The 16,435-nt window shown below is 43.2% G+C and overlaps 1 protein-coding gene across 9 annotated transcripts in view; it reads right to left on the reverse strand.

The window, feature by feature from the left end:
• The window catches only part of FRMD4B (FERM domain containing 4B), a 356,794-nt gene that overhangs the window by 167,394 nt on the left and 172,965 nt on the right, over positions 1 to 16,435 (reverse strand). Inside the window, exon 1 of one of the 9 annotated variants that reach the window (XM_019824270.3) lies at positions 4,037 to 4,641. The exons of 6 other annotated variants lie outside the window; for them this stretch is intronic. In XM_019824270.3, coding sequence (XP_019679829.2) covers positions 4,037 to 4,198 — 162 coding nt within the window. In that variant the 5' untranslated portion in view covers positions 4,199 to 4,641. Of the gene's footprint in view, positions 1 to 4,036; positions 4,642 to 16,435 lie in introns of those variants that run through there. 2 more of the 9 variants (XM_003982414.6, XM_019824294.3) reach the window with 2 other exon arrangements.

Consider the following 16,435-nt stretch of genomic DNA (forward strand, 5'->3'; position numbering starts at 1 on the left):
CCCATCCAGGCAAGATATCAGCAGGATAGATATACGGCTGATGAATCAGCTTTTAAGGTTTAGCCCCAAATTGAAGGCGAACGTCTCAGTCTGCTACTTTAACCAAATTCAAAGCTTCACGCATAAAGTAAGTCTTTGTTAAAAGGCAGCCTCAGTGCCGCTTCAGCCTGCTTTTTATTTAGTCGCGTTACTACAGAAATGCCTTATAGCTAGCGCCTTAATTATTCATAGCTTTTGGCAAATTAAGTCTCCTGCCTCTCCAATATCTAGATGTAGAGGAAGTGTTCAATTCCAAAGAAATGATGCCTTCCCGGCTGTGCCAACCAGGCAATAACGTTGTTGCCAGATTCCTTATGAATAGGTGGGAGATCTTATTTCACGTATAGTATATAAATAAACAAAACACCCCCAGGGAACCGTCAGGTATTTCATGTAATGGATATCTCCCGCACCACCCTTATTTCTCTCTGGCGTGATTGAGCCCGGATTTCCTTACAAACCAGACTATTCAGATTAGAAGCAAGAAAGATGACACCTTTCTATCGTCAAGATGATAAAAAACTGAGTTCAGTAAAATATGTAACCCTGTGGTGTTTCCAGTCCATTTGCCACTAACCTGGACAGTACCACTGAACACTCCCCTTCATGCTTTAGAATTTGTAATTATGGGATAGCAGTAAGGGTATTCTAATGATGAGCCCCCACCCCTTTAACTCAAATTACGGCGGCGAAATACTTAGAAATATATTTGCCATTAATCTTTATTATATTAGAGAGCTCTAGATTTGAGGTTCTAATAATTCAAGTGTAGGGGGCATTGCTGATTGCAGCTCAACTGAGCATTGACCCTCCCCCACTGTTTGGCAGCTGTGTGGTCTGCCTGGGACCAACTTCACTCCCAGCTTCACAAATGGGTCTGCTCTCCCACTGGTCTAAGCCAATCAGTGTAATTAGTGTTTCTCAACAGTTTTATTCACGACCATCTTTTTAAGGAGCCTTTTAGATACTTTTTTGTTTGCTAGTCACCTCCTCCCCCTGCAAATTCTAATGCCAGTAGAATCCTGTATATCTGTTTAGGTATTCTATGTACATCTGTGCTCTATACACAAAAAAAGAGTAAGATTCTTGTGCCACCCTCCTACCTTTAAGAAACAATGTTTGCCTCTTGGGGGTCATGTCACTCCCATTGAGAACGCCTGAGTTATAATCCCATTCCCTGTGCCATTCAGTGCATGGCATTGGGGGTGGGCACCGTCCCTAAGTTAACCCATCAGAGTGAAAACTGGAATTTTTTTTTTTTTGATAGCTGGTGGATATGAGAAATTTTCTTTCTTCCTGAATGGGTTGATATCTGGATCTAAGCCCTGGAACTGCTGCAGCTATCTGCTATCATGATGGAAGAAACCAGCCGAAGAAAAAGCCAACACACGAACAAGGCTGGAAGAATCATGGGCAACAAGTATAATGCTCTGATCAAACCATACCCGAAGTTCATCCAACTGCTAGACTTCTCAGTTGTGTCAAAAGTGCCTTCTTTTTAATTTGTAGGTTAGTATGAGTTGGGTTTCTAAAATGACAGAGCAGATAACATTTGTTGAATGTCTCCTAAACTCTAGGCACTGGGCTAAACATCTTGTGTCAATTAATTCTTTAATCAAACTCTGTGATTAGCACTATTATATTTCCCATTTTATGCATGATTAAACTGAAGCATAGTAAGGGTAAGTAGCTTACTCATGATCAAGTGTAGGCAGAGGTCGGATTTATTCCTATGTCTCTCTAACTTGGAGCCTAAGGTATTAACTACTTTATTATACTGCCTTTCAGTTCTATATAATTTAAATGACTATTTTCTTGATCATTATTTAAAAGGCATTAATGAAAATAGTGTTTCTTTTTCTTAAGTTTTTAAAAATTTTATTTATTTATTCAGAGAGAGAGACAGAGAGAAAGAGAGAGAGAGAATCCCAAGCAGGTTCCACACCATCAGCACAGAGCCTGACACAGGGCTCGAACTCACAAACTATGAGATCATGATCTGAGCCGAAACCAAGAGTCGGACACTTAACTGACTGAGCCACCCAGGCGTCCCGAAAATGGTGTTTCTTTGCTAGCAATTAGTTTATATTGTGCAATTAAGAAATCTATGGTCCTTGCAAGTTTTAAAATATTCTAAAAATTCTTTTCCCATGTACAGGAAACTCTAAACTTAGAGATCATTTTCCACTTATCATTATTTTAGATGTCCTTTTTTATTATCAGGAGAGGGTATTGGCTCAGTCCCCATCCATTTAAAGAAGAGAAAATCTTCACTTTAGTAGGATAATCCTTCAAGTTGCTGTGCTTCTTAAAAATAATTATTGCTAAAACTTATAAAGAGTCCATGGGGTCTCCAGATCCTGGAACCTCCATTTTTTATCTGGTCACTGACTGCAAAGAGATAAACTATAGCTTCCCTGAACTTGGGGAGAGACACATAAAGGCTGTCTGGTTGGTTCCAATATTTGTGTTCTCCTTTTAAAAGTTTCTCCAACCTTAAAGAGCAAAAACAAAACTCTATCGGGGTCACTTCTCCTACAGACCAACGCAACAATGATTTCCCCAAAGAGAAAAATGCTCAAAGGCAGACACTTCAGGCTCCGAAATGCCAGGTGATCTGTGGACTGTAGCCAGATGGGATCTATACCACAGCTCCATACTACTCTCAAACCCCCACATGCTGCCCCGCTTCTCAGCCTGGCTGTGGGATTGTCACCAACTGCAAAACATCAGAGACATGTTACCCAAAGCAGGAGTCGTGAAAGCAAGAAGCAAATGTTCCTCACATTTTAACAAGGCTGATACGGACATCAAGGATGACGAGGGGATGCTGATTCTTTAACGCCCACAGTTTAACCCCCAGGGCCGATCTTTTAATTTTGCTTGATTGATGAAAGACTACAGCCTGTCAAAACCAGAGGCTCCGATCCCATATAGGACTCAATACAATGAGATATACATTATAGCCATAGTGGGAAGGGGGTGAGAGTAGGGGGAGCCAGGAACTGCAACAAAGCTCTTTCCACATCTCAGGAAAGAAAACATGATGATATATTCCTATAGCAAACACCAGGCTTAATCTTCCTAAATGCAATGTAGTTTTTTTTTTTTTTTAACCTCAAAGATATTAACAACCCAAGCAGAGGACTTTATTTAAACCCACAAATGACTGTCCAAAAAAAAAAAAAAAAAATCCAGGGAAGCTTCAGTCCCCAGAGAAGATGAACGGTCTCCCAGTTGAATAAAGTTGCTGCATTTTTTGTCTGCAGGATGGGACCTAGCAGAGAAATAAAGAGGCTGTGTTGTGTGAGGGGACTAAATCCAAATGTAAGCATTCCGACAACGATCAGCCAGGCCACCCCTCCCTCCCCTAGCCATCCATCCTCCTCCTGCAAAGTATTCACAATTTGCTGTCCTTCCTCCAAAAGCCAGTAGACACAGAATCAGCTTTTCCTGGCTCTGCCTTGCAATGTGGGGCTGCCTGATGGAAAACTGAGATGCAATCAAAGAATGAAAACCCACCAAGGCCCCCCTGATGGTAAATTGGTGTGACATGGCTGATGCTGAGATGCTCACCCCCACCCCCACCCCCCATACAAGAAAAAAAAAGGGATCGTCTGAATGTCAAAGTCGCTCCGGGCAGACCTTCTGCTGCAAAGCCACAGCTTTCTTAGCTAAGTGCCAGGCAGTACACCATCACTCTGTAACAGACGTCTGCAAACGCTGGTAGGAACTCGCAAGTGCCCCCGAGCCCAACGGGGGACAATCCACGAGCTTTGTCAGGCAACAGTTATCCACAGCGGCTGAAAATTGACCCAGGAGCCAAGCAGCCCGCTAGGAGTTTTAAAGAAAGAGAGAGGTGGAGAGGGAGAGAGAGAGAGAGAGAGAGAGAGAGAGAGAGAGAGAGAGAGAGAATAAAATCATACAGGTGGAACCGGCTTCCCAAGAGCGCCTGGCATCCTGCAAGGGCCCTGGGGCGCCGCGCGCCCTGGCTCACCTGGTACACGTCCCGCAGCCCGCACCACGTCCGCAGCACCTGGTGGCAAGCCCGTAGCCTCTCCGTGTACCATCTCCGCAGCGTGGACACGGTCAAGTTCCACACGAAACGGCTGCCGCTGAACAGCAGGTCCTCCACTCCACACATGAACACCGAAGCCATGCCGCCTCCTCCCTGGGACCCCGGGGCTGCCCGGCTCCCCGCCGCTGCAGCGCAGCAAGCCCCCACCGCGGCGGCCCGACCGCCTAGGTTCCCGACGCCGGCTTCTGCGGGCAGCCTGGGGGTCAAGCCTTCCACCAAACTCGTCTCTCACCGTGCGTCCCGGCCAGCCTCCGGCGGCATGCCCCGGGATTGGGCGCCCGCCAGCCAACGGCTGCGGCTGGCACACAGAAGCCCAGTGTCCACCCCCGCCCGCTCCGCTGGCTGGCAGCGCCGAGCGAGCTGCGCTAAGCTCCGCCAGGCGAGCCCTCGGCGCTCCCGGGGCGCGGGAAGCCCTGGCCGGCGAGGACTCCCCCTGGCGCTCCCCGAGTGCGCTGGGCAGGGGGGGAAGTGGAGCGACTCTTTGCAGGCAGAGAGGAGAGCTGCATTTCAGCGCTCTTGCTTGCGCGTTCTGCAGACACACACACACACACACACACACACACACACACGCGCGCGCGCACACACACGCGCACGCACACGCACACACAGCAGCAGCCTGAGCCTCCTAAACCGCTTTGGGGAGCATCTCACTTTACACTACAGGGTCTTTGTACACACTGTACACGCTGATAAATACCTCTGGGCAGCCACAGATGCAGGAGGAAAAAAAAAAATCCTCCGAAGCATCCCTTGGGACCTCACTTCCCTAGGGGGACAGCCCTGAACGTCTCCTTGGTTGTGCTGGAGGCAGGAGATGAAGACAACGGTCTCAGAGCAACAGTGTGCGCACGCCTGCACAACTTGCTTGGCTTCTAATTTGAGGGTCTTCATGAAAATGACAACCCGCCTGTTGTTGCCAGCCAGAGGGCAGGTTCCCTCACCTTCACACTGTGCTAATTCCAATGCAGCAATCCGTTCTTGAGAAAAACAAAGAGTGTTCTTGGTCTTTAGCAGATAGCTTCCAGTTATTATTTGCTGGGAAATCATGCTCACAGGAGAATCCCTGATTTGGTTCTGGAGAATTCGGCCTCTGGATATGTCTAGCAGCAGTTGCCAGCACAAAACAGCACAGGTAGTTTATGCTCGACTTCAAACTGAAGGAAATTGTTTGACCACTCATGAAGTCACCAGATAATTAATGGTTTTTGGTTTTGTTTTTGTTTTTTTACGTTCTCCCCCAGGAACTGATATTGCCTAAGGCATTTGGGAAAAAGCCCTCAAGGAGCCTCATATGCCACCAGTGTCTATTTTCCTTTAGAATATGTGTACATTTCAGTCGCATATAATAGTATAACGTTTGTTTTGTTTTAATGTTCATTTTGAGAGAGGCCAAGACAGTGTGAGTGAGTGGGGGAGGGGCGGAGAGAGGGGGAGGGAGAGAGAGAATTCCAAGTAGGCTCTGCACTGTCAGTGCTGGGCTTGAACTCACCAACGCGGACCATGACCTGGGCCAGATCAAGAGTCAGCCGCTTAACCAACAGAGCCACCCAGGCGCCCCTATATAACATTTCCTACAGCAAAAGCACTACAGCAAATTCCAGGATGTTGTTTTTTTCCCCCCTGAATCCATCTGTAGGACAATTGTCTGTATTTTATTGGTGGTTTCACACCTGGGCTGTAATCTTTGCTATTAAGTGGCAGAAAGTTAAGGTGCCAAAGCCTTTCTCCTGAACTAGCTCAGAAGGCTTCAGGACAGATTATCGACAAGTAAATCAGCTTTATTTCAGGTTTCAAATGTGCCTTTGGAATCTTAATTCAGTTGAAACTCAATCAGTCAGAACACAAAATGAGTTCTCAAAGTGCCTATTGTTTTTGAAGTGCCCATAATCACGAAACTTTTAAATGACATTTCTTTTACTACTTTTTACTTCTTTTTATTACTAATAAAATCACCTCAGAGTTTTTGGTTAGTTCACTGGACACAAGACCTGTTCCCAGATTTGGAAACAATTCTTCACAGTAAGTTCCTCTATGGGCTCATTAGTATTAGCATTCTGATGATATTTCCCAACATAATAGTCACGGTGTTTATACAAAATCAGAATATACTAGGTCTTATGGAATCAAAAGAAGTTGAACTTGGTTTGAAAACGAAAATGTCATCATTCTAATGGAAAACTACTGAACTTCAAAAGTGGCATATTAGTCTGAGTGAATGGTTGTGGTATATTTATTTTTTTAATGATGCAGCATGACTGTATTCTCGGAAATGTCGGGCAGCAAAGGGAATACCAGAATAAAACCTCCAACAGGTCAATTATCTCTGTCTCATGACACCATGCTCTCAGAAGAGATGCTCTAGAAACCGGGACTGTTCTCTCTTTGTGCATAGGTCTAGAGTCAAGTTCAGTTAGGCGGTTAGCTTCGGTTCAGGTTGTGATCTTACAGTTTGTGGGTTCGAGCCCTGTGTCGGACTCTGTGCTGACAGCTGAGAGCCTGGAGCCTGCTTCAGATTCTGTGTCTCCCTCTCTCTCTGCCCCTCACCTGCTCACATTCTGTCTCTCTCTCAAAAATAAATAAACATTAAAAAAAAAGTCGAGTTCCCAAAAAGCTTTTTGAAGCTCGGTCTTCCCCAGCACAGCCAACTTTCCCTGGGGACTTGGAGAGCTAGTGGACACTCAGAGCTGGATGCAAGACAAGACAAGACATCTTGTTGCCACCAATGTCAACACTGATGCTGCTTCTAAGCCAAACAGCTTTCCTCTCCTGTGGAAGGAGAGATTTGAAGCTCTAGGACAAGAAGGAAGGAAGGTCAAGTTCCTCCACACCAGGTACCAATGGGAGGGAAGTGGGGGGAACAATTGAACCCAGATGTGCAGCAGTGGAGAAAAGAGCGACCCAAGTGTGGCATCATTCTTAAAATGGACTAACCACATGGGACAAACCAGATCCCAGGCACACACCCTTGAAGCTGGTCTAAAATTTCCAGTGGAAAGGGAGCTAAATCAAGCTTGCTTCAAAATTATCTTGCCCTTTCTTTTCTTTTCTTTCTTTCTTTCTTTCTTTCTTTCTTTCTTTCTTTCTTTCTTTCTTTCTTTCTTTCTTTCTTTCTTTCTGAGGACTTTCCTTCCTCTTTAACATCAGAGTTCTCTGCAATACACTGTAATTTCCTGCAGCTCTCTCTGGAGACTTAAAGAGATGCTTCGGGTGACAGCATTACTCAGACACCTGAGAGTTCGGCTACAGAGGTAACAGAGAAATTGTCATTATCCCTGAGGCTCCTGGAGTTCTCCTTTGAGCAATCAGCAGGAAGAAGAGCACGATGCCAGAAAGACAACACAAAATGCCAACTCCTGTCTCTAGAAAGAGCCAGTTGGTCACATAGCAGCTTCCAATGGTCCCCTCTGCCCATCAAAAAGACAGAGTTCACTGTCAGTGGACATTTTTAAGCTGTACTGTCTATGTACCTGAAAAGCCAGTATGGCTAAATTCTGATAGACTCTGAACGTCTGACATCGGGCCTGAGGGGGATGAAAACAACGTCTAGTTCAATGGCACTCAATCGGGAAATTTTGCATCCCTCCCTCTGGGACATGTGGCAATGTCTGGAGACATTTTGGGTTGTCACAACTGAGAGAGAGGAGGCTACTGGCGTCTAGTGGGTAGAGGCCAGGGATGCTGCTTAACATCCTACAATGCCCAGGACGGCCTCCACAAAAAAGAACTCTCCTGCCCAACGTGTCGGTCAAGTAAGGATTGATGACCCCTGGTCTAATTAAATGCTACACCTTGGTCTTCCTCTCACATGACTTTCACTGAGGGAAACATTCTTTCCTCTTGATAGTCCCCCAAAAAGGCAGATTGGGGAAGGATACAGCAATCATTTTATAATGGTTTTCATGCACTCACAAAGAGCTATAATCAACTCAAAGCCCGTTGAGAAAGAACTGGAATGTCATTTTCTATTATTTTCACTTACCTTTTTGTGATTTATCCTAAAAATGGGGAACAGTGATTTTCATCACAAACTATATTTTAGTACTTTAATTTTTGGTTTTATCATTTCATTTCTTTCACTTTTCTTTTTCAAAAATGTTTATTTTTGAGAGAGAGTGAGAGCGCAAGAGTGGGGGAGGGACAGAGAGAGGAGATAGAAAACCCAAAGCAGGCTCTGCACTGACAGCAGACAGCCCGATGTGGGGCTGGAACTCACGAACGCGATATGATGACCTGAGCTGAAGTTGGACGCTTAACCGACCGAGCCACCCAGGAGCCTCATCGTTTCACTTAAATTAGGGCCTTCTTACCTGGGGTGAAGCCCTTCTTTGGCACATTAAAAAAATTCCCATAATGACCCCAAGGTGGAATACTGATGTCTCCCTTGGGCCATGCACTGCTACAAAGTTTCTCTTGCAGCAGGATATTTCTCCTTTCTCCTCTTTTCTCTATTAGACTGGAAGCTCTATCAGGAATCCCTGCAGGTGAGGTGGGGGTGGCGTGGCTGGACGGTTTCTCCCTGTACAGGAGAACCCCATGCATTGGAACATGTTTTGTGACCTTGGGCTCTGCCCACTACATCCCCAGGAGTGCTCCCAGTCATTACGATACCAACAACAAAAGCGCCTGCACACATTGTGACTGTCCCTAGGTATGGTGGTACCTACTTCCCCCATTCAGAAACCACTGGTGGAAATAGGGGAAGGGTCTTATTCATATTTGTCTCCCCAGGGGCTGGCACATAGCGGGCAATCAGTAACTGTTTATTGAACTGACAAATGAATGACCGTTTGTCTCGACAGTGAATACAGAAAGAAGTTCATCCATTCCCCAAGTATGTACGTCTTGGTCATTAAAAAAATTAGGTACTGGGTTTGTATTATGTGTTAGGCAGGGAACTAAGTACCTAGAATGCACTGTGACAAAACAGAGATGATCTCTGTCTAAGTGGGTCTTAGAGTAGAGGGGGGAAGGCAGACAAGGGAACAAGAAATACCGAGGAAGCAGGCACTGCCGCAAGGGTTATAAGGGAGACAGGTGATGTAGGATGGCGGTGTGGGGCGGGGTCAGGGAGTGCGTCTCTGAGGCTGTGAAACAGCAGCTGAGACAAAGGGTTGAATGGAAGAGAGCTAGGTGATGCGGGAAGAGACACAAATAGTCCTCCAAGGCAGAAGAGCAAAAAGAACTAAGGCCCTAGGGCAATACAGATCCCAGATTTGTGGAGCTTAGGTAAAATGGCGGAAGAGGATGCTTGAGTGGTAGGGGGCCAGGGAAGCCCATCTGGGTGACAGCTGCAGAATTCCAGGGGTGAGAAGAAAAGGCTTAGGGTAGGCTTGTGGGAATGTCTGCATAACTAAGCCAAAGGAGACCAACAGGTCTCTCATCCCACCAGGACCACAGGGCATTAACCTGCAGAGCAGGGTGAGGGTTTGGTGGGTGAAGATGTCCCCTTCAAAGCAACTGTGCAGAGTCAGGCTTCTCACTCAGGGGGTCTCTTTGACCTTCCCCTTTCTCCATCTCACCCCAAGGAGGAGGCAGGAGGGCTTGTAGGGGGAAGAGAAGTTCTGCTTCAATCCCACTTGATCCAGAGGCTACATGGTCTTGTTCTTCCCTCTACTCCTGCTTTCTCTCCTCTTCCCCTTGGCTGAGAGAGCAAGGAGAGCTTTAGTCTTGGACTCAAGCAGGAGGAGACGGAAGGGAGTAGGCGGAAGTAGTAGAATCCTGAAAGGATAGGAACCAGTCGTTATTGCCAATAGCCTGGTCAAGGCTGACCAGGAGGCTGGTTAAGTTCTACAGCTGCCTTCATGACTCTGAATGGCTTTTGGCCTCACAAAGATTTAAAAAACACTACAAACTAAATAACATCCAGCACTAAGGCATCTATCCAGCTTCTACTCTTTGGCAAACTCATTCCACTCCTAGAGGAAAAAAAAAAAAAAGGAAGAAACCAAACCAAACCAAACCTTCTCATCTTCTTCAAAAATCCCATCTGTTATTTTACTAAACCAAATTCTTCTTCCTCAAAGGAAAAAGGAGCGGTGCTATCTTTATTGTATGAGGTACAAAAAAGGGAGCAACATGTTAGACTCCACATTGTATCCATTTTTACTGGTTAATCCATTGAACAGATATTGGAAGCTCTTGCCAAGTCAAATTTTAGAAGTCATCTTGTGTCGATGTGAAAGCACTTGAAGGGGAAGTTGGTTCCCAAGAAGCCCACATAGGTCAGTGGGAAAGAGCTGATCTTCATTTTGGAAGAAGAAATAGGATCAACGTTGTGACTTACCTCTCACCCCCATAATTTGTCACCTCTTATTTATACTTAATTTACATGCACACCATCAAGGACAAACTTAAAATAGTAATAATTGGTCTATATAGCACCCTATGTTCAAAATAAATAAAGGCAGCCCCACATAGAGCATCAGTTGATTCTCACAGTATTATTCCAAGTTCCAAGGGAGAAAGGCATTGCTGGCCCCATTTCATGGATAAACAAACTGAGATAAAGAGAAGGTGGGTAATTTGCTGAAGATCAGTGGGAAAAGCATTTGAAAGCATCTTAAAGGATACACTGCTAATTTTTCCAATCCTTCTTAATTTGAGAGACAGAAGGTTAATTTCTTTTGCACTTATAAGTTATTTTCTTTGGCCTCACACTACAGTTTATAGGGTATGAATGGCTCTGGGACTTGTGTATTCCTCCAGGAAGTGAATGTGACAAAATGCCCACCCTTTGGACTTACCCAATTTAAGTAAGAATAAACAGCAATAAGAAGAAAAAGAAATTCTGTGATGAAAAGTAATAGAATCATTTTTATGGGAGTTAAGAGTAGTTACTTGAAACCCAGTGGAACTTCACTTCTATACAACAAATGACAGAAGGAAAACAAAAAGATACGTAAGGAATCTGGACTCTCTAAAGCTCAATCATACTATCTATGTGCCAATAACTGTAGTAAAACAAAATAAGAGAAATCAGCCAAGATAATAGCTTGCAAAGTAGTAAAAACTTTCAAGACCAGTATACTCTGGCCATCAAACAAGTAAGTTAGAAAAAAAGAGATCATTTTCCTGTTATTGCTAAAAAATACAGAATGATTTGGTAGGATTATTGCTAGGAATTTCGACTATTTGGCCCTGAGCAGTAAGAGCAAAATAAAAGCAAAGTTTGGCATGCCAAAAAAAGAAAAAGAAGGAAAGAAAAAAGATGTAAAGGTATTTACTTTATCTTACTATTCTAAAATTAACTGAAAGTTGACATGAGTGACATTTTGTTCTCAACTACAAAATGGATTGTCAACAGGAGAAAGAAGCTGAAAGCCGCATGCTAACAGGCTGAAGGCCTATGGATATTTTATAAAGTTGAGAAAACAGATGTATATTCTTCAGATCAAGAGTTCAGAGAGCTCTAGGCAGTATTTGAAAGGAATGAAGAAAAGAACTTCATCATTTGGTCTTGAATCAATAACAGAGGAAGAAAACAGGAGTTTCACTTTTGAAGGAACTGGCACCAAAGAAATTTAAGGCAGATCTCCTCACTCTAAAAAGATTCCATTAGCATCTCAGTCTGGTGGGCTTTCAGATCATTTTGGTTTATTCTTTGCATGTTTATATATTTCCACAGATGGTGTCGGCTGTCTGTTCATCAACCATCTATCCCCCTTTTCAGAGCCTTCATTTTCCATACCCCTAGAATCAACGATGATTGATCTGAGGGAAGGCATGACACCCCATCTGTCAGTAAGATATACGGTGAAGCCTTCTAAAGAGTTCTGGAAAAGATTTCCCTCTGAAAACAAAAAAGGAAGAACACAGAGTTTTGTCAGCATATTCCTTGACTCCTGCTTGGGGCACTGTTGTATGAAGACACAATGCTCTGGGCCACAGCAGCTATCTTGTGACCAAGAGGACATGTGTTGACAGCAAAGATAAAAAAAAAATATAGGAAAAGCCTGGGTTCTTGCTGACTTTGTTGAGATGTCAAACCAAGCTGGAAGCAGCCCACATTCAGATGGCTTGCAAATGAGATGTAAACAATAAGGGGCCTTATATAGTTTAAGCTATTTTTAATTGGATGTTTTGTTAACTTCAACAGATCACGTGTCAAAACCTACCACAAAGTTATAGTAATCAAGACAGAGTGGCATTGGCATAAGGACAGATATATAGATGAATGGAAGAGAATCAACAGTGCAGAAATCAATCCTCTCATTTATGGCCAATTGATTTTTGAGAGCCAACACCACTCAGTAGGAAAGCATCGTCTTTTGCACAAACGCTGTTAGGACAGCTGGATACAAACATGCAAAACAATGAATGTGAACTCTTACCTCACATCATATACAAAAATTAACTCAATATAGACCAAAGAACTAAAAGTAAGAGGGAAATCTGCAAAATTCTTAGAAGAAAACATAATTGTATACCTTTGTGACAATGAATTAGACAGTGGTTTCTTAGGTATGCTATGAAAAGCATAAGTAAGAAAAGAGAAAAATAAATTGGACTTTATCAAAATTAAAATTTTTTGCGTTTCAAAGAATACCATAAATAAAATGAAAAACAAAACAAAACAGCCACTGACTGGAAGAAAATATTTGAAAATCTTTTATCTGATAAGGAATTTATATCCAGAATATATAAAGAGCTACAACTCAGTGAGAAAAAGACAAATAACACAATTTAAAAATAGGCAAAGGATGTGCATAAACATTTCTTTAAAGCAGATATATGAGGGACGCCTGAGTGGCTCAATCGGTTAAGCATCTGACTTTTGATCTCAGCTCAGGTCTTGAACTCAGGGGTTGTGAGTTCAAGCCCCGCACTGGGCTCCAATCTGGGCATGAAGCCTGCTTTTAATTAAAAAAAAAAAAAAAAAGATATATGAATGCCTACTAAGCACATAAAAAGATGCTCAACGTCATTAATCCTTAGGGAATGCGAATCAAAACCACAATGGTATACCACTTCATACCCACGACAATAGATACATTCAAAAAGAAGAACAATAACCAGTGACAGCAAGGATGGGAGAAATTATAACTTTGCACATGGCTGGTATGAATGTAAAATAGTACAGTCACTGTGCAAAAGATTGGCCATCTATCCAAAGGTTAAACAGAATTACCGTACGACCCAGAAATTCCATTCCTAGGTATATACTCTGAAGAAGTAAAAACATGTGTTTAAAAAGAACAACTTTGGGGGGCCTGGGTGAATGGGTCATTTCAGCATCCAACTCTTGATTTTAGCTCAGGTCATAATCTCACAGTCATGAGATAGAGCGCCGCATGGGGCTCTATGCTGAGTGTGGGGCCTGCTTAGGATTCGCTCGCTTCTTCTCTCTGCCCCTACCCCTGCTTGTGCTGTCTCTCAAAATATATAAATAAACATTTTAAAAGGGTGATTTTTGTGATTTGTGAATAAATAAAATATATAAATCAAGAATAAATAATCAAGCAATCATAAAAAAAGTAAGTAATGACGGAAAATGGAAGGAAATACTGACCCCTGCTACAAACTGGATGAATCTCGAAGAAACTATGCTAAGTGAAAGGAGACAGAGAAGATCACCTATTTTATGATTCCATTAACATAAAATGTCTGGATTAGGCGAGTGTACACAGATAGAAAGTAGATTAGTGGTTGCCTAGGACTGAGGGGGTCTGGAGAGAGGGTAGGGGAAATGGGGGGATGACAAGGTTTCTTTTTAAGACAATGAAAATGTGCTAGAGTTAGATTATAGGGATGGTCGCACAACTCTGTAAATATCCTAAAAGCTGTTGGGTTGCACAATTGAAACAGGTGAACTTTATATGTGAACTATATCTCAATAAAACTCTTACCAAGAAACAAATAAATAAATAACATAGAACACATCTTAACCCTTTACCTATATTTCCTAAATATTCTACAAAGAGCATGCAATAGGTATATCGTCAGGAAAAGGTGTTCAAATTTCTCGACTGGAAAAAGATGTCTCTTGGACAAAACACAGTAAAAATAAAAGTCGGAAATCAGTACTGCACGTGAACTCCACCGTGAAACTCACTAAACGTAGACAGGAAACAACTAAAGGAAAATACATCAAATTATTGACCGTGATTTTGAGTTGGGTTCACTGGATGATTTTCATTTATTTTTTGGCGGGCTCTCTTTTCCTTATTTTCTGTATCAGCACATATTACTTTTTGGTCTCTAATTTTGAAATGCACATGAAATCATACAAAATGTTATGGAGTGAATGAAATGTAAGTCTCTCTCCCATCCTGGTTCCCCAGCTCCTCATTTCCATGTAAGATTGCTCAAACTGTTTACTGCACGATGGCATGTGGCTGAGGCAGTGAGTGGAGGGTATAATCTAGCCTGGGCTCTGCTGGATAAGCCACAACTCTGGGCTCTGAGGAAACAATCTTTTTCATCTATACCGCAAGAAGATGCTATGGAAGGAAGTGACAGCCCTGCCCTTGTCCCCTCCATAAAGGCTGCCACTATGCCTAGTTTCTCGTGTGCCCCTCCAGACATCGTCTATGTTATCCAAACATACACGTCATGCTGTACGCATGCAATAATTATTTTAAAAGAATAAAGACTTTTCAGGAAAAGCAATACAATATAATCAGAATTCAAGTACTTCTCGAGAAGTCATTCAAGGTAAAATTGAATTAAAAGGAAGAGAAAAAAAAATCGTGTTTGTAACAAACAAGTCTTAAGGGAAGAATCCCAAGAGCAAGGATTGATTGCTGGACTGTCTTCTACCACTTACCAGTCTCCAATTCACATATATTGTTGAAGCAGCAAATGAAATTGATTGAAATGCAATTGCCAAGCAGGTTGATGCTTGGTACTTTATTCACCATGCTCCGCACAGCTTAGGAGAGTGTGGGGTGCATGCAGTCCAGCTCCCACTGTGGGGAGCGTGAGGATTTTCATCTGCTGAGACACCTGGGAATGAGCGTCCCCATATGAAGCCTGACACTTCTGTGTCCTTCACACCAGAGTCCTTGAAAACTAGGAGAATTGTTCAAACAGAAACCTAGGGCACTCTGTTCATCTGTACTCTAACACCTGTATAGTCATTAAATTTGGGCTGAAGTTTCTGCTTATTTAGAGGAAAGGATGGTTAAATCAGGAAATACTTCAAATTATGAGATCTGACTGCAAGGATTGCTCTGCTACTCTGAGTAACCTTTTAGGCTTTTTGCCTGGGTTTCTGTTCCATGTTTTGCCTCATTACAGAAGGCAATGCTGGTCTTCTTTTCCTCAGCCTCTTCCTCTGCAGTTCTTTCAGTTCTAAAAACTCTTTTCCACCCCAGGATTTCACCCAATGACCTCCTGTTTATCTTTCCAGCCTTAGCTTGAATGTTGACTCCTCAAAGCAGGTGAGCACCTCATCACAGCAGCTGGATCTCACCCCCAGACCATATGCTCCATGAGTGCCTGCCTTGTCACCATTGCGCTGCCATTACTTAGTGCTTGGCTCATAGTAGATACTCAGTAAACCAGACAAATGAGTCGATGGCAATGCAAAAGCTATCCATGATCCCAGGAAAGCCCTCACTCATTTAAACAAATGGAGTGTCATTTATTTTTTTTAATGTTTATTAATTTATTTTTGAGAGAGACAGAGAGAGAGAAAGAGACAGCACAAGCAGGGAGGGGGCAGAGAGAGAGGGAGAGAGGGAGAATCTCTAGCAGGCTCCATGCTCAGTGTGGAGCTCAATGCAGGGCTCAATCCCACGACCCTGGGATCATGACCTGAGTTGAAATCAAGAGTCAGACACTTAGCCGACTGAGCCACGCAGGAGCCCCAAATGGAGTGCCATTTCAAAGAAAGCTTAGAATTAAGTGAAAGCCAAGAATAATAAGGCTTGGAACCTACTTTGGAGTAGAAGAGTTTTCCCAGGAAGAAGTGGGGAGAAACATGAGCCTGGTACTGAATCAGGGCAATTCTCAGACGAAAAACAACAACACTGGGATAAAATGGTTGGGACCTAGAAAGGTGATCAGGTGGCTTCTGTGTGAGATATTGCTACTACAGGCAGAGGACACTGTGTGCTAAGAAGGTGACATGTTGAACCATCTCGATTTTAATTTGACCTGATTCAAAGAGGTCTTGACATTAGCAGTGGGATTATCCAAGATATATTTGTCCTCCTAAGTGGCTTATTCTCTAAAGCCCCTTTCAAGAGTGCTTTGAGACGTTCTCAAACTAGTTCTGTTTCTATTACTTCAAGTTATGCTAGGAGCAGGTTAAGAAGACCTGAACTCATTTGCCTTGTGGATTTGCTCTCTGTTTCTATTTCTGCAACAGAATAC

The sequence above is a fragment of the Felis catus genome, chromosome A2, assembly GCF_018350175.1.
Source record: "Felis catus isolate Fca126 chromosome A2, F.catus_Fca126_mat1.0, whole genome shotgun sequence".
Classification (NCBI taxonomy): Eukaryota; Metazoa; Chordata; class Mammalia; order Carnivora; family Felidae; genus Felis; species Felis catus.